Genomic DNA, 17,555 nt, shown 5'->3' on the forward strand with positions numbered 1-17,555 from the left:
TTTTCGCATCAGGTGGCCAAAGTATTGGAGTTTCAGCTTCAGCATCTGTCCTTCCAGTGAATATTCAGGGTTGATTTCCTTTAGGATTGAAAGAGCTAAAGACCAGTACCTGCAGCAGAGAGGCTGGGGGAGGCACATCAGTGGCTTGAACCTCAGAAGAGGGAGTGGAATGCTGAGCCCCTACAATGATGCCTCTGTCCTGGGTACACATGTGCCCCTACTTCGCTATTTCCTTCTGGACTTCTCTCAGGACTGGGCGCCACAGCACATATTAAGAGAAGTGGGCCAGTGCAGGCTCTGCTCAGCCATGGACCAGAAATCTCTGACTTCAGGCTGCACTGAGAAGGGCTCGCCACCGGTTTATCTCACCAGAAGCCAAGGAAGACACCAGACACACATACAACCTTATTGTGCTGCTTTTAATTACGAAAGATGTAAAATGATGCATTATAAAACTTGGAAGCTACTTTATACAAATTTCCAATCTTTAAATATTGTTTGACGAGGGGCATGTGGACTAGGATACTGATGGGAAGTCTGATTAGTTTTGCTGTGATGTCTCCATCACAAAGCAGTGGAAGAAACACGCTTGGGACCAGACCGTCCGTGCGTGAGTCAGAAGAGACGACGAGGGTCAGAGTAGGAAGTGTCTTCAACTATGCAAATGGACTGGGATATACATTTCAGCTCAGGTAATATACAGTAGACTTAGGAGAAATGAGACAGGATAGTGGAGAATTCATGTTGATCGAGACATAACCAAGGTTCTCCTGACACCTTCTGTCCTAAAAACCACAACCGTATAGAAGGGGGAAAAAACAGAAACACAGATAGGTTTTTAGTTCTATGCTGTTTAACTGCTAGTAAATGAGAGTAGTACAACCATCGATTTCTTGTGAAAAACTAAATATTGAAAAATAGTTTACTCTGAAGTCTGCAGCCATTTCAGATGCTGAGGGCCAAAGGCAGCGGTGAGGAGGTCAGGGTGACCCCTGTCTGTGGGTGTCCTTGACACTGGGTAAGCAAGGCAGGTTGTATAATGTCCAAAACCTTTTCACAGGAAGAGAGGGGATGGACGGACCTAAGGACAAACTGGATTCAGTGCTAAACCTAACTGTCATCGTTACCCTCCCCCCAAACAAGTCACTTTTCCCAGGAGCCTTCCATTTCCACAAGTCCTTGGTGAATGCCCAGGGGGAGCACACTTGGTCCTGCAGGTCTCGGGGTCTCTGGCTGTATGGCTGGGCTGCTGTGCAGACAGAGAGAGTTGGGACCCTGACACCAGTGATCACCATGGGTAAGGCACTGTGTAGGGAGCAGACTATCCTAGAATCTCCATTAAAAAAACAAAACAAAACAAAAAAAACCCTCTCATGACATCAGCACTCCCCCTTGTCTGAAAGGCTAGTTCAGATCTCAGGGGGTCTCCGACACACGAGAGGCAGGCAGCATCTGGCTCTTTCAGCACGCTGGGGTGCTGTGTACAATGAAAGGCCATTTTCTTTCACAAAAAGTCACTGCGATCTAGAAGTCTAACTGGGACTAAAGCTTTGAAGGGGAAGCCCATAGCCCCTTCCTGAGCCAGAGCTCAGGCAGGGAGGGCGCTGGTCTTTCTAATTCAAGAGCTGGGGTGTTCAGAGCAAATGTGATGCGGGAAGACCAAGACCTGGGTTCCACAGTGGACATGGATCAGTGCACCACTGGGGTTACTTGAAAGACTGGAGGGAGGGGAGCCCCCTGAAGACAGAAGGAAATAGGAGAAGGTCTGGAGAGGTCAATAGCCCAGGACCCTGTGACAGACCCCTCCTGCCACCAGGGACACGTGTCAGGTTCAGACCCACATGGCGCCGCCTTGCTTCTTTAGGTGGACCCTTCAGCATCGTGCCTGGTGTCCCTTGGGAAGAAGCTGTCTGTCTGGCTCTAGCATCTTTATCCCTCCTTCAGTGTCTCTGTCCACTCTATGCGGTCTTCCCAGGCCCACGTGAGGCCCCTTTGCCCAGACTCCTCCCCTGATGGCTTTTAAGCCCACCCATTGGGGTTTCTGGTCAGGGGCTGGCATAGACTGAATCAGAGGAGGCAGGTGCTGGTGGAAATACAGTAATACCATTTTGTGCTAAAGTACTGATGCCTAATGATGGTTCCGTAAATTAGGCCTTTGTTTTACTATACACTATTTCTTCAGCCTCAGAGGGTGAATCTCTTAATGCAATTGAGAACAAAACATGGGTCTGAGAGGGAAGATGTTTGTGATGGCCGGGACCCCCGAGTCCCAATATGGGGGAGGCCCCAGCTTGCTGAGCCACCCTAGGTGCACTCACAGGACAGTGTCCACCCACGTCCGTAGCCTTGAGGAGGACAGGGCATGTGGCCTAAGCGTGGACTTGGTCACCTAGTGTTAAAAGCATCTTAAAGTGTATGCTTCACTTAACCACAGGCACAAGTGTTAGAAAAGCTGAAGCTCTGAGAAGCTTTGGTGAGGAAGAGGGTCAGTGAAAGATTAGACTGCCTCCTAGCGAGGCAGATTCATTCATTCGTGCATTCATCTGCTCATTCACGCGTGTGTGCATTCAACGCACGGGTCGGCGGCACCTGTTCAGTGCCAGGCACTTGTTGGGTGCTAGGGGTTTGGTGATGGGTAAGGCACAGTCTCTGCCCTCAGGGAGCTTACGGTCTAGTAGGGTGACAGGAATACCCCCTTTCCACAGAGAACCAGCTTCCCTCTGTTGCTGCACAATTGCTGGTCCAGACCCCCGGCTGCTCCTCCTGGCCAGTCTGTAGACAGGGAGGCCTAGATGGTTTGCAGCTTGTCTAGAGGACATCGTGTACCTGTAAGATACCTACACACAGCCCCCCTCTCTGTCTTCTGCAGCCACCGAGTAGAAGCCCCGTTCTCTTCAGGCTCATCCATTACCAGGGGATTTTGATTTTTTTTTCAGTGACAGAATAAAATAAAATAGTCTTCCTTTTCCTCTCATCCAAAGGAAAAGGGGTACTGCAGCAGCAGAGAAGAGATTACAAACCAGGAGAAAACCAATTAGAATTCAGTTTGCCCAACTCAAGTCTGTTCTTGGACGCGCGGCGAAAATCCTTCTTCGTGTTCCAATGGAGCCCTCTCAGGGAGTCCTGGCCCTTCGTGCTGCCCTGGACATCCCATGGCTGCCTGGGGTGCCGAGGTGAGACAGCGGAACCACGGCAGGCCTTGTGGGGCTTGGTACCGTCGCTGGAGGAGAGTTGGCTCCCAGAGGCCCGCAGCCCCTGACCGCCCCCCAACTCTGGGTCCTTTCTTCAGTGTTGACTGAGATCAGTGGTTCTGAGCATTATACACGGCTACTGAGGCCTCTCGGCACACATTTTCTTTTACTCATCGACCGGCTAGATGGTCAGTAAAAGATGTCACGGGTGTGGTGACGACTGAGTCATTCGAAGTGCTAAAGCAGCAGGCTTGCAGCGACAGGGCCTGTGCTGCGGGCCTGAGGGGTAGTGCCCAGCTCTGTGGTTGAGAGAAGGCCATGGTGACTGAGATGGGACCTCATCTGAGAGCTGGGAGCTGAGGAATTGGGTTCCTTCCAGGTCAGAAGCCCGAGATAACTAACGCCCAGGGGTGGAGCTGGTTCTATTCCGTTCTGTTTTAGCTGTTTCAGAAATAAGTCCTCCTGTCCCATTCTGATCACCTCACAGTCGGTCAGCTCGAAATGTCTCCTCTACAGAGGGGTCAAGCAGGCCCATGCTGGAATCGCTTAACATGTTGAGTCCATCCAGGCTCAGCGGTTCGATCTGGAGCTCTTCCTCCAGTGGGAACGGAGTGTCCACGCTTAGGCTGACCTCGGGCATGCCTCCCAGTGCACTGCTGAGGTCTTTGAACAGGCTGGTGCTCGAGTCTTCTGGAAAGAGCAGCGAGAGGGGAGAACAGTGCGGATTAGAAGGCGTGGGGGTCAGGTCACTCAGGACACGACTGGTGACAACCCCCTGCCATCTCACCCACCAGGACAGTCATCACCCATGTCCTAACCACTCCCAGGCCCACAGTCCTGCTCTGGAATCTGTGTTCTTTGCAGTCAGTTCCACACGTCCCAGTTCTGCAGGTTTCCTCCCTCTGAATAGTTGTCAGTCACTGGAAACTAAGCAGGTCGGAAGAAGGCTTGGGTCACCAGGCCCTTCCCCACTGCCTCGCAGTCTCTGTGGCTGGACTCCCACACCTCAACAAGGTAAAGCTGGGCTGCAGGGCTTTCATTTTTTGGCTTTACATAATGTCATGTTGTTTAGACTGTCTTACAGCAGTATCTGGAGAAACATAGCAACATGAAAGCAGCAGCTGGGAGGTGGCCGCACTCACCTGTCAGGACAGTGTTTGGGAAATTCCCGCAGTTGGAATACAGGTTTGGTCTCAAATGAAAGGAGTCCTGTGGTTCGCGGGGGCCTTGTTGCACCGGGGGCACCTGGAGGCACCAGAGGTCACTGTGTGAGGGACGGCCTCTGCTTCCCTGGGAACGACCGTGCTGTGCGCCCCCAAGCAAAACCAGCCCTGGGAGCTGTCATACCCCTTCTCTGCTGTGACAGCCCACACAGAACATTCTGCTTGGGTAGTGGAGGCCAGGGGGTGCTGCAGTGGAGGAGGGGCCCGAGGGCCACGCTGTGGGTGATGTGTCCCTGTGCGCACACTGCCTGGCGCTCTACGCCATCCTGGATAACGCCACTGGCTGTGGTTTCTGCGGGCCCACCGGTCACAGCCACCTCCCTCCTCAGCACACTGAGGCTTCTGGAAACTACCATTGGTGGGAACCCTTCAAAGGCTCTGTCTATAACCAAGGAAGCGATGGGCTCTTTTCCTCTTTGCTTTCTAAAGAAACGAGACAGTAGCCCCCTCTCAATCTGTCACTCAGAGGGAGGAATGCAAGCAAGCCTCTCTCTGCAAAAAGCCTTGATGAGGACGGGTCAGAACTGGGGCCTATTTTAGGTGCCGTTCCTGAAGTTAATTTTTAAATCATTAAAAAATCTTTCAAAAGTAGGAGTTTCCATCACTTTTCAGAAAGACACTGACTCACCTAGACTCACATGGCTTCTCTAGAAAATCAGGCGGCAGAGACTTTTGGTTCTCACCACTTCCCATGGCCTACACGGAAAACATCTGTCTTTATTTGTTTTACTGTTTTTGTTAAGTTCTGGAAAGTGCTCTTCCTTCTCTCCGTAATATATCCTGGAGCCCAAACCATAATTAATGAATACTATAAAATCTTAAAGGAAATCAACCCTGAATATTAACTGGAAGGACTGATGCTGAAGCCGAAGCTCCGATACTTTGGCCACCTCATGCGAAGAGCCAACTCATTGGAAAAGACCCTGATGCTGGGAGAGATTGAGGCAAAAGGAGAAGGGGGTGACAGAGGATGATATGGTTGGATGGGATCACCTACTTGATGGACATGAGTTTGAGTAAACTCCAGGAGATAGTAAAGAATAGGGAAGGCTAGCGTGCTGCAGTCCATGGGGTTGCAAAGAGTTGGACATGACCTAGTGATTAAACAACAAAATAAAATCTAGGGATATAAAAGATTGTCTGTGTTATTAAGTAAGTGAAGTTGCTCAGTCGTGTCCGACTCTTTATGACCCTGTGGACTGTAGCCTACCAGGCTTCTCTGTCCATGGGATTCTTCAGGCAAGAATACTGGAGTGGGTTACCATTTCTTTCTCCAGGGGATCTTCCCGACCCAGGGATTGAACCTGGGTCTCCTGCATTGGAGGCAGACGCTTTAACCTCTGAGCCACCAGGGAAGATATTAGGGAGTCTATGTTATTAGGGAGAAACTAAAAAGCAAAAGAAAATGGCTCCATGAAAGAACCTTCAGGAAGGACCCCTGCCTGGCTAGGATGGGCTCCCAGGAGGCCACACACAGCAACTCCGGCTGAGGCAAAGCCTTTGCCTGCTCCTTGACGCCTCATCATGATAGACCCATGGATTGCTAGGTTCCTTCCAGCATGAGCGTGTCTACAATTCTCTGGCTAGAATATCATCACAAGTCTTCCACCACATGTTCCAAAAGGCCCTCCGCTGACACCTGACAATGAACTAAGGCAGCCGGCACCAGCAGCTAGGGCTCAGGGCAATGCCAGCTCCCCAGCCACTGAGTGCATCGAGGTCGGAGAAGTGAGGTACCGACCGAGCCTGCTGGGTGTGGGTTTCCCGCTCGGAGCAGCCTGATGGTGACAGTTCCTGCTGTGGGGACGAGGCAGGCCCAGGCGATTACTCACCTGCTGGGTAAAGGCTGGACCTGGCCTCATGGACTGCTGGTCAAAGCTTACATCTGGGAAGAAGCTGGTCAAAGATGAGCCCTTCAGGGAACAAGGAAGGAACCATTTAGCTTGGAACTCGGGGTGGCATGAGCGTCCTCTCATGCCTGGGGCTCCGGGTGGGACTCACCTGGGCTGTGAGGAGCGGGAAGTCCGACTGGGATAGCGATGAGGCCGCCTGGGGCTGCTGGGCAGGCGGCTCCTGGGCATGGGACTGCTGCAGCAGAGGCTGGGGCAGGTCGTGGGCTGCGGGGTAAGGGGGTGGGGGGGACACTTGGGCTTGAGCTTCTGTGGGCAGGAAGGAGAGCGGGCTTCGATCCGAGGACACCATCTGAAAAACAAAGCCACTAACTACTCAGCTTCTGAGTTGCTAGTGGTCAGTCCTCCGTGGATGCTGTCGTTGTTCAGTTGTTAAGTTGTGTCAGACTCTTTGTGACCCCCATGGACTGTAGCCCACCAGGCTTCTCTGTCTATGGGATTTCCCAGGAGTGGGTTGCCATCTCCTTCTCCAGGGGATCTTCCTGAGCCAGGGATTGAACCTGAGTCTCCTGCTTGGCAGGCAGATTCTTTAACTGCTGAGCTACCAGGGAAACCCCCCTTTACAGTTAGGAAATGTCAAAGTGAGGAAAAATCCTGATATTCTCCTCGTCTGGCAGTCTACACTGTGCTCTGAGAAACCTACTTCTGTTCCTGCAAAGTATACTTCAAATGTCACTTCCCCACAAAGCATTTTCCATTCAGTGACAATTTCTATTGTCTTCAAAAACAAACAAAGCAAAATGCAGCCAATTTAACCAGTTTTGTCTCAGTTTTCTCAGTGAAAATCATGTTTGTTTGGTTTGTTTTTTTTTAACAGCCATAACTTCTGGTTAAAAATAGAAGACTGAAAAAAAGCACTTAGCTCTGCTGTCTCCCCAAACCCCACTGAAGCCCTAAAACAACATTAAACAACAATAAACATTAATAAACAAAATGAAAACCATCGTAAATAATGCTAAAATGAAGATAAAAAACACGAGGATGAAGATAATGAAAAGGAAGAAAATGGCAACAAAGTTTGGAAAATGAAAAGCAGATGGACACGCAGTAGCTGGCTGAGTAGACCTGAGGGAACCAAATGCAGGGCTGGCAGCAGGGAGGCGGTCTGGTTCCATTGCAGAGTCCCCGCGGGTGGGGGTTGAGGGGAGGGGAGGACAGCAGCGGGAGAAGACGAAGCTAAATCTGGAGAGGCTGGCAGGCAGCAGTGGGCTCCAGAGCCCATGCCTGCAGGGAGGCTGAGGGCGGCACTCTGGAGGGAGTATGGCCCCGGGGTCTCTGGACTGGGTGCACCAGACCCTAGAAGGTGAGGCACTGCTGAGAATGCAGGGCTTCTGAGAAAGTCAAAAAAAAAAAAAGCTCACTGTGGCCCCTTGAGCTTCCGCCTCTTTCCTAGCTCAGTTCCCACAGTGCTGGGTCTAGGCACAGGCCAGGCGCAGGATGGGGAGAGCATCCTTTGGGGATCTGACCAGCCTGGGAGACAATCCAACTTACAATACCAGAAGGTCCCTAGGGCAAGAGCTGCGCTGGATCTGTCTCCAGGGAAGACTGTACTCAACAGGCCCACCCACCTACACTGAGCTTCCAGGCAGTTTGTGTGCATGAGTCTGTGTCCTGTTGCTAAATATGAGCAGGATGCCAAGGGTCACCAGATCATGAGGAATGTGTCTGGATGCAAGTCAGAGACCCAAGCAGACAAACTGAGAAAACAAACCTGGGAAAATTTATGTAGGAAGAAGCTGTCATGAAAAAGAATTATCAATATAATATTTAGAGTGATTAAAAAATCCTTATCTTTTAGAAATACATACTTATTTATAATATGCACCCCTATACACATTTTTTAAGAGAGGGGATATGGATAAAACAAGATTATGAAAATGTCGAGGACTTCCCCGGTGGTCCAGTGGTTAAGGCACTCCCAATGCGGGGGGCCCGGGTTCCCGCAACGAAGGCCTGGCACAGCTAAAGACAGCTACTTCTTTAAAAAAAAATGTTGATGACTGTTGAGGCTGGATGATGGGCATAGGAGGATTCATTATATCATGTTCGCTGCTTCTATGCAATTTGGAAAATATCTATTCAAAGAAAATAAAAAGAAACTGGAATAAAAATTATCACTAAAAGCCTCAGAGACATCAAAGATGTTATGGCATCCATGGAATAAATATGATGCTATGAAAAGAGGAACATTCAGAGAACAAGAACAAAACATGTCTTGAAAATTTAAAAGGATGAGAGCAGAAACGAAAACCTCAAGAGAAGGGTGGAAGATAATGTTAAGAAACTCTTCCAGAAAGCAGAGGAAAAAGACAGAGAGAGAAAAGAAAGAAAAAAAATAAGGATGCTAGAGGGAAAGTACAGGATGGCTAACATTCGTACATTCAAGAGAGAACAGAGAAAACTGAAGGGAAGAAACTGTCAAAGAAATAATTCAGGAAAATTTCTCAGAAACGAAAGAGGTGAGTTTCCAGACTGGAGAAACCAACCAGATAGACTCATATCAGGCCACGTTATTTTGAAGTTTTAGAACACTAAGGGGGGAAGAAACAAGATCCTGCAAACCTCGCAAGGAAAAAACGGAGATTTAATTCAAAGTATTAAGAATCAGAGGGGGTACCCTGGTGGCAGGAGACATAAGAGATGTGGGTTCAATCCCTGGGTTGGGAAGATCCCCTGGAGGAGGGTATGGCAACCCACTCCAGTATTCTTGCCTGGAGAACCCCATGGACAGAGGAGCCTGGAAGGCTATACAGTCCATGGGGTCATAAAGAGTCGGACACGGCTAACACTTTCACTTCATTCACTTCAGGAATCAGAATGGCACTGGATTTCTCAGTAGCAACTCTAGAAACTAAAAGCTGACAGATTAATACCTTCAAAACTTCAAGAGAAAATTATTTCACATTTGAATTCTACACTTAGCCAATTATTAGTTAAAAGGTGGGGAGAATGAGGACACACTGAAGTCAAGCCACGCCGCATGTACTCTTTCTAGGAAAGCTACCGGAGGGCTCGTGTTTAATATATCAGAAGGAGATCTACCCGATGCTGACAGTTTGAGATTGAATACAAATACAGAGCAAGACATACAGAGAAAACCACAGTGAGGAAAACACAAGACATTTATTAACCCCCAGGAGAAAAAGATCCTCATTTTGTTGTTTCATACTAAGCTATAGGGTTCAACTCTGATTACATACAAGCATGGAAACACTAAACACTGAGTACTGTTCTATTCAAAACTAAGTGTAATAAACCACTGTGGAGATGGGGAGAATGAGTAGGAAAAACACGTGGGAAGGGGGAAGGGAGGGGCCTGGGAGGGTTGAAAGAGAGCTTAAACCCTAGGCTTCCACAGGAGGCTGTCGTTAGAGAACACCTGCCACTAAAAACCTAGAACACACCCAGCATGAAATAACACTGTTACACCAGAGAGCAGCTAAAGTGGCCGGGAGGAGCCACCTCCAGGTGGTGAGAAATATGGCTGGCGGGGGCGGGGAAGACAACTGTTATTTCATAACAGGCCCTTTAGGACTATTTGACCTTTTAAATTATGTGCACGAATAACATTGATTTTTTTTTAATTTTTAAATATTTAGCAGACAAAAATGAAAATATGTGAAAAAGAGTGCTGTTTATCTCTACGGTCTCCTTAAAATGTAGCTAGATGGTGTTATTTTTTACATCCTGTAAAATAAGCTTGTGGTGGTGGTTTAGTCGCTAAGTCGTGTCCGACTCTTTGCGATCCCACGGACTGTAGCCCTTCAGTCTCCTCTGTGCATGGGATTCTCTAGGCAAGAACACTGTAGTGAGTTGCTATTCTTCTCCAGGGAATCTTCCCGACCCAGGGATCGAAGTGTTGTCTCCTGCACTGCAGGCAGATTCTTTACCACTGAACCACCAGAGAGGCCTCTGTAAAATAATCTTGCAAAATAAATTAAAGGCAATCCAATAACATGAAAGAACCATTAAAAAACAATTATGAAATACTCTTACCGTCTCCCGAAAGGGATTACTCATATAATAAAGATCCCATGGCTAATAATTGGTAAAGAGTGACTAATAACTGGATCTGCTAACCTCTGTTGTGTTCTGTCAACTTCTTCTTGCTAAATCACTACTCACTTATAGTGAAGTGGTGAGTAAGGGATGTTATAATGTATCTAGGGAGTGACCAACAGGTTAAAAACATGTTCACTGATGACTGTGAAAAACCACCCTGAAAACTTAGAATAGAAACAAAGTCAACAAGTCAAAAAGATGATGTTTCCACCCTAAATTTCTGTAACAGGCTTGTGACTTCAAAGTGTGCCTCTTTCTAAACAGACTCATCTGGGCCCTTTTATAGACATATGATCCTATTGTACCTAAGTATTTAATCAACAAGAGAAGGACTGTTCTTAAATCTGTCAGTGTAATTAGGGAAGAGGTCTAATTCAATCTGGAAGCTTCAGGAGGGTATTTCAATGTCTTCCTTGGCTTTCTCTGTGGCTTACAGTGCTCAGATAGTCAATTAATGATTTTCCACACCAAACTTAAAACCCCAACCTGGCTTCCCTTGTATTTCAGACATAACTGGGTTTCACCCTCCACACCTGACCCTTTCCTCCAATTCCAACTTCCTGAGAGTACCCCAAACTGTTCAGTGTCTGCTTAAGAGTAATCAACACATGAGCCTCCCTGGTGGCTCAGAGGTAAAGAATCCACCTGCCAATGCAGGAGATATGGGTTTGATCGGTTGGTCGGGAAGATCCTCTGGAGTAGGAAATGGCAACCCACTGCAGTATCTTTGCCTGGAGAATCCCACAGACAGAGGAGCCTTCGGGGCTACAGTCCATGGTATCACAGAAGAGTCGGACACGACTAAGTGACTAAACAACGACAAATCGACACAACAGCTCTGCTCTTAGAAAACGATTAGTGCATTAGGAATGATTTGATTTCGCACAGAAGTGAGAACTGACTGCATCTGAGGCCTCGTGAACCGCACTTAGAGTGAGGACCTAGTCCAGTTCCCATCTGCTTCAGTCTGTTTCACTGTTAGTTCGCTTGCTTTTTACCTGTGAGGCAGGATACGGATGCAAGGGGCTGGTTGAAGAGAGCTGCCGGCTGAAACCTTGATGTGCTTCAGGGCCGGGGGACAGCGTGAGGGGGCTGACGGGTGGCTGCCTGCGCCGGGGTGGGCCGCTCAGGCTGGTGGTGGAAAGGGATGGGTTGCTGAGCGAGAAGAGGCGGAGTGAAGGGTGGAGGGCAGAGGCGCTGGGAGCGGAGGCCTCTGGGCGGCTGTTCAGGGAGGAGGAGAGAACTGTCTTGTTGAGCGTGGCCTGGATGGAGGGGTTGCTCCGAGAACTCTGGAGACCTGGAAGACAGAACATTTGCAATGTACACCTCATAGTTACCGACCAAATCTTCTGTTTCCCAAACAGTAAAGAAAAAACTCAATTTCCTATTTGTACTTGATGATGATTTTGTGTGAGAAGGAGCTCCGGGCAACTCTCCTGCTGGAAAAGGTACCAAGGTTGTACAGCAGAAACGAACAGAATGCTGTAAAGCACTTATAGTCCGACTAAAAAAAAAATATATATATATATATATAGGAACCTATGAACCAGGAAGTGGGCTCTGCACAGACACATTAATCTTGGATTGCCAAACTTCTGGAACTGTGAGAAATAAATGTTTGCTGTTTAAGCCAAAGGGAAAAAAAGTGGTATCAAGGGCAAGGAGAAGAGGCACTCAGACTAAGAGGGACGACGCCATTCTGATGCGAATGGTTTCGACAAGGACCTACTGTACAGCATGGGGAACTCTGCTCAGTGTTACGTGGTGGCCTTGATGGGAGGGGAGTTTGGGGGACAGTGGATACATGTATATGTATGGCTGAGTATCTTTGCTGTTCATCTGAAACTATCACACAACATTGTTAATCGGCTCTACCCCAGTACAAAATAAAAAGCTTCTTAAAAAAGGATGAGAACAGATTTTTCTCGAGAATTAGATCATGTAAACCACCCCGGGACAGCAAGAACTGGTGCAGGCGGCAGCAGAGGCGAATGTTCAGTCCCTCCGCTCCAGTCCAAGAACAGATCCCAAGGCCGGACAATCCATTATGTTCAGGGCCCCCAGTGCCTTGTCCCTGGCAACCAGCCAGGACCCTCGGTTGCCTTCACTGGGTGTCATGGCTCTCGATGTGGGGGGCAGGCTGCCTCGGGGGGCTCTTTAAACACCCTGAGCCCAGCACCAAGTCACAGGAAGGGACCCTCTACCAGGGCTTCCTTTCTCTTTGTTTTTCTGGCTCCTGAAAAGCGGTTCATCACTGTCTCCTCCAGTGTGGGGAAAAGGACACCCTTGTTGGTGCTTTGTTTTAAGGGGAGGGGAGTGAATTTTAGCCAGAGCAAGAGAGTTTGGGAAAGGCATTTCCATAACACACGCTGCAAGGACACAAGCTCCAGGAGCCCAGGGAGCCTGTTCTCTGCCCTGCTGGCTCTTTGGCACCTGGCCCAAGGCCTGGCAGAGTGCCTTCATTCCATGAATGAATGCTGGCCCTGCAGTGCATCTCCGTGGGCGACCCTGTGTTTCAGAGCCCAGCCCACATTCTTGTGCCCATGGCTGGGGTGAGCAGAAGTCTGTGTTGTTCCACATCGATAAAAAGTTAAGTATTAGATGAAAATTATGGAATGCATAAATGACAAAGGATTTTTAGCCAGCAAGTGATTCTGAGGACTTCCCTGGTGGCTCAGATGGTAAAGAATCTGCCTGCAATGCAGAACTCAGGTTCAATACCTGGGTTGGGAAGGTCCCCTGGAGGAGGGCATGGCAACTCACTCCAGTATTCTTGCCTGGAGAATTCCATGGAGAGAGGAGCCTAATGGGCTACAGTCCACAGGGTAGCAAAGAGTTGGACATGATTGAGCACTAACACACACACACACCCCAACACAATTGATTTTGAAAAGGTAGGAAAGATGTCTCTGACAAAACTCTAAGTGGTTGTCCCCCTACCTAACTCACCATGGAAAAGTCAGAGATGTGGCTGGCTCAAATAAGAATGAAAATTAGAGCTAAAGATATGAATTTAGACATTTTTTAAAAACTCAGTCATTCAGAAAGAAAGCACACACATCTTAAAAAACATATATGCAATCTTTCATACCATGCATTTTTAAGGAGTGCATAGAAACTCTAAAAACTTAAGCACTGGTTGTGACATATCCTCAATAATACAATGCTTGTTTGAGGAAAATAACAGCCAGCAATTAAACACAGGATTTTCAGCTGAAGCAGCGTCCAAGGCTGTTCTGGAGAACGCCAGCTTCCCCAGGACCCAAGGGGGCTAAGTGCCAAAGCTGCTGGACTCACGTGACCTCGGGTGACCTTGTTCAGAGACGTCACCAAGGTCACATAAGTAAAGCAGCAGGATAACTCAAAGACCCTAGAGACCCCAAAGACTCCCAGAGACCCCAAAATAGGGGTGGTCTCTGAAGTCAATTCTTCAAACCTAAAATTATGTATTAATAGCATAATGGCAGCATCACTATAATCAACAGAGAAACTTCCAGGGGACCATGATGAAGCGGCCCACCCTCGTTTGAGTGGTGAGTTCAGATTTGCATAGACAAGTCTTACTGAACCCAGAGCGGAAAGAGCAAGCACTTTCCCCACTGACAGACCATTGCTGGGGATCTTTCTAAAGGAGACAGGCTATGCCACCATTCTTAGGACCCTTGTGGCCGGAGGCTATACTACCTGCCCCAGACATTGACAAGAGCGTCTGTCAGGGTTCAAGCAACTGCAGTCATGTTTCAACATGTGGTCTGAGCGGCAGGGACTCAAACTCCTATGGTAACAGCCAAGTCACTTCATGAGAAGCTTTTTAGTAAAGCTAAAGCACCTTTAAGCACTTCTGAAAATCTGATCCAGTAGTTTTGAACTATGGCAGATTTATACTTAATATACATATCTATTAAGGATAGATATTTTCCTTGTACCCACAATTTTCTAAAATTCAAAATATTCTCTTTTGCAATCTATTGGGAAGTTGGAGGAATCTAGAGAGATATCTGTAATTATTAAATATCATCATATGTTGATAAAGGACCACAGCTAACACAGAAGAGAATGGACACTTATTTCTTGACTCTCAAATCTTATTCTCCAAGTCCCTGGGGCACGTGGGCTGGAGAAGACAAGGAAGAATGAGGTTTTGGACTTTCCTGGTAGTCCAGTGGTTAAGACTCCATGCTCCTAATGCAGGGGGCTAAGATCCCATATGCCGTGAGGTGCGGTCAACTCTGCCCCTACCCCCACCCAAAAGAAAATAGAACAACAACAAAAAAGAATGAGGTTTCACTGAGCTGCCCCAGAGCTCATCAAACTCAGCAGAAAGAGAACCACCTAAGTGAAATGTCAGCAGAGTTGAGAGGTATATGAGCTAGTGGGTGGTGTGCATGCGTGCTCAGTCACTCAGTTGTGTCCGACTCTTTGTGACTCCATGGACTGTAGACCACCAGGATCCTCTATCCCCAGGCAAGAATACTGGAGTGGGTTGCCATTCCCTACTCCAGGGGATTTTCCCAACCCAGAGATTGAACTCACTTCTCTTGCATCTCCTGTATTGGCAGGTGGATTCTTTACCACCAGGGCCACCTGGGAAGCCCAATGGGCTATTATCTCTAACTCAGACACAGTCATCCTCACTCTACGATTTACTAACATGCCACCTGGCCAGGGACCACCAATGGCTGAGCCACCAAGGGACACAGGCATGGGCCCGATGGAGCGGGGACCACTTACCAGAAGAACCTCTGATGCCGAGGTGAGTCATGGCAGCGGGAAGGTTGCCCACGCTGTTCCCCACACTCATACTCCCAAAGAGGTGGTCACCGGTGTCCAGGGAGGCTGGCAGTGGTGCCGAGTAGTGAAGGTTGGTTAGATCTGGCAATGACCCCCCAGTGTTCAGGGTTCCCAGGAAGGGGGAGAGGCCCATGTTTTGACCATTGTGTGGGAAAGTGCTGAAAAAAAGAAAGGCTAAGTATTACTTTCTAAAATGCATTTGGCTGCTGGGGAATAGGATGTGTATGATACCTTTCCTTGTTCAATAAAAGCTGTGGGTACCAAAGATCCAAGTCCTCGTGGAGACTGCCTCTTCCTCGTTCTGAGAGTGTGATCTGCTCACCTGTAATGCTAGACTAAAGATGTCATCTATGCCCGCGTTGCAGGAATCTTTTCTAAGACAAGATTAGTTGCGTGCATGTGCTTTTACTGTTTTCCTTTGTCAGCATTTTTTTTTGGGGGGAGTGCAACTGGTTTACAATGTTGCGTTACTCTCTACTGTACAAGGACGTCCAGGAGGGAGGGGATACACATATAGCTGGTTTACTTCACTGTACAGAAGGTTAGATTATTGATGCAAAAGTACTTTGAAAATTGTCAAGCACTGTGTAAGATATGAGACGCTGCTCTGCATTTATTCTTTTGGTTACATTTCTAAATTATCTTTCCTTCCCCCCCCCAAAAAAAAGAATCTCCTGTATCAGCCAGATACCTTCCAAAGTATACTTTTTCCATTAACAGTTTCCATAAACTTTCAAGTGAGAAAGAGATGTGACCGTCCCTTTGTCAGGATCGGTGGCGCGGCTGCTCTGAGCCCAGGCACCAGGCCGAGTGCTGCTGGGAGGATGATGAATGAGCAGAGTGTGTGCAGTTTGAGCAGGAGTACAGTTGGGGGCCCCGCAGGCCAACTGTTTAAATCTTTTAAAGTTATAAATCAAATCAATAAATCTTTAAATGAATTATCTTCTATGTTTCCGTCTTGACAGATTGTACCTTTATAATAGCCTGGAAGGCCAGATTAAAGTTTGGAATTCTCCCACTCCTTGGAGCTCTGTGCTGGAACATGCAGAGAGGCAGCCCCAGCCCGCAGTCCACTGCTTACCTCCCCAGCCCTGTCATGCACTGCAGACCAGGCCTGTGTCTTCCCCAGCCTGGGGACCCAGGTCTGGCCGCTCCCCGCATCCTCTTAGCCCCTTGGACTCCTTACGTCACGGGAGTGGAGCCCTCTGAAGTGTGGGCCCAGGAGGGGCCGCTGAGCCCATGGCTGGAGGGGCACTGCTCTTAGAGTTCACAGACAGGCTGGAGACAGACAGGTAAGGCAAGCGATTGCAGTATGGCAGGAAGCTCGCTGGTCCAAGACTGATACAAGTGTCACTGGGAACGCAGAAGCAGGAGTCGTGGTTGTGGGGATGGTTGGGGAGGGAGGGTCTTGCGAATCGTGTGACCCTGTGCTCATGGAACAGCCGGCAGCATGGCATGGCCAGGGCGCTGGGCAGAGTGTGGAAGTGGGGGCAGATGAGCGGGCGAGGGAGGAAACAAGGGCGTGATGAGAGGCTGTTCTGGAGAGTGTGGATCAGTGATGGCAGGAGACAGGGAGCCCAGGTGTGAAATGGAGAACCACAGTTTAGAGAGGCCCCTGTAGTTGTGGTGTGGAGGGTTCCTTACTGGGGAGAACCGGTTAGAAGGAACTGTGCGGTCCACATCTGATGTAGGAAAAGAACAGAGGGGGTGAAGAGGAGGAGAGTGGCTGGAGGAGGTGCCCTCAGCCAGGATAGGAGGAAGATGGTGAATGCAACTGAGGGCCCTTGACTCAGCACAGCACACACAGCGGAGCACCTTCCGGGTGCGGCCCACTGGCATCAGGGCCTCAGGAGACTTGGACAAAGCAGTATCTGGAGTATCAGGAAGGTCAAGTTTAGGAGGGGGGGATGTGACAGGAGATGGGCCTGGAGGAGGGGGCAGAAAGTACATGAGGCTTAAACTGATGACAAGAAGCCAAGGGAAGGTGGAGAGCGCGGAAAGACACACTCATCCTTAGGCCAGACTTGGGGGAGGGTGTAAGAAGCGGGGCCTGGAGGCAAAGAGGTGAGTTATGCTGCTGCTGAGCAGTCAACAAGACATAATGAGAGCGTGGAGGCGGAGAGATAGGGAGAAATTCTGGAGGTGTTTAAGGAAGTGCTCAAGGGCGACTCCTGATTTTCTGGCACAGGGATGGATGGAACCACCCCCGCCAGGACGGGAACAGGGAAGCACATGAGTAGACTGGGGACAGGGTAGGTGGTGTGGGTAAGAGGAGGACTTCTGCTGTAGATGCTGAGCTTCGGTAATGTGTCATGGGATGTCTCTCGAGGAACGTTCTGTCAGAACAGTGTGGGAGGGAGCCAGGCCACCGTGGGCCG

General features: G+C 48.9%; 1 protein-coding gene and 1 non-coding gene across 4 annotated transcripts in view; both read right to left on the minus strand.

Moving 5' to 3' along the window:
* Positions 1–400: 400 nt before the first annotated feature.
* Positions 401–17,555, minus strand: part of CRTC3 (CREB regulated transcription coactivator 3) — a 95,431-nt gene continuing 78,276 nt past the window's right edge. Inside the window, exons 10-15 of one of the 3 annotated variants that reach the window (XM_070358324.1) lie at positions 15,118–15,335; positions 11,385–11,683; positions 6,416–6,616; positions 6,247–6,327; positions 4,334–4,436; positions 401–3,878 (exon numbers count right to left, since the gene is read on the minus strand). In XM_070358324.1, coding sequence (XP_070214425.1) covers positions 3,673–3,878; positions 4,334–4,436; positions 6,247–6,327; positions 6,416–6,616; positions 11,385–11,683; positions 15,118–15,335 — 1,108 coding nt within the window. In that variant the 3' untranslated portion in view covers positions 401–3,672. Of the gene's footprint in view, positions 3,882–4,333; positions 4,437–4,487; positions 5,111–6,246; positions 6,328–6,415; positions 6,617–11,384; positions 11,684–15,117; positions 15,336–17,555 lie in introns of those variants that run through there. The other 2 variants (XM_070358323.1, XM_070358325.1) reach the window with 2 other exon arrangements.
* On the minus strand, positions 5,698–5,769 carry TRNAW-CCA (transfer RNA tryptophan (anticodon CCA)). The gene has a single exon. It is a non-coding gene; the product is annotated as a tRNA-Trp (tRNA).

The sequence above is a fragment of the Bos mutus genome, chromosome 21 (assembly GCF_027580195.1).
Source record: "Bos mutus isolate GX-2022 chromosome 21, NWIPB_WYAK_1.1, whole genome shotgun sequence".
NCBI classification, from domain to species: domain Eukaryota; kingdom Metazoa; phylum Chordata; class Mammalia; order Artiodactyla; family Bovidae; genus Bos; species Bos mutus.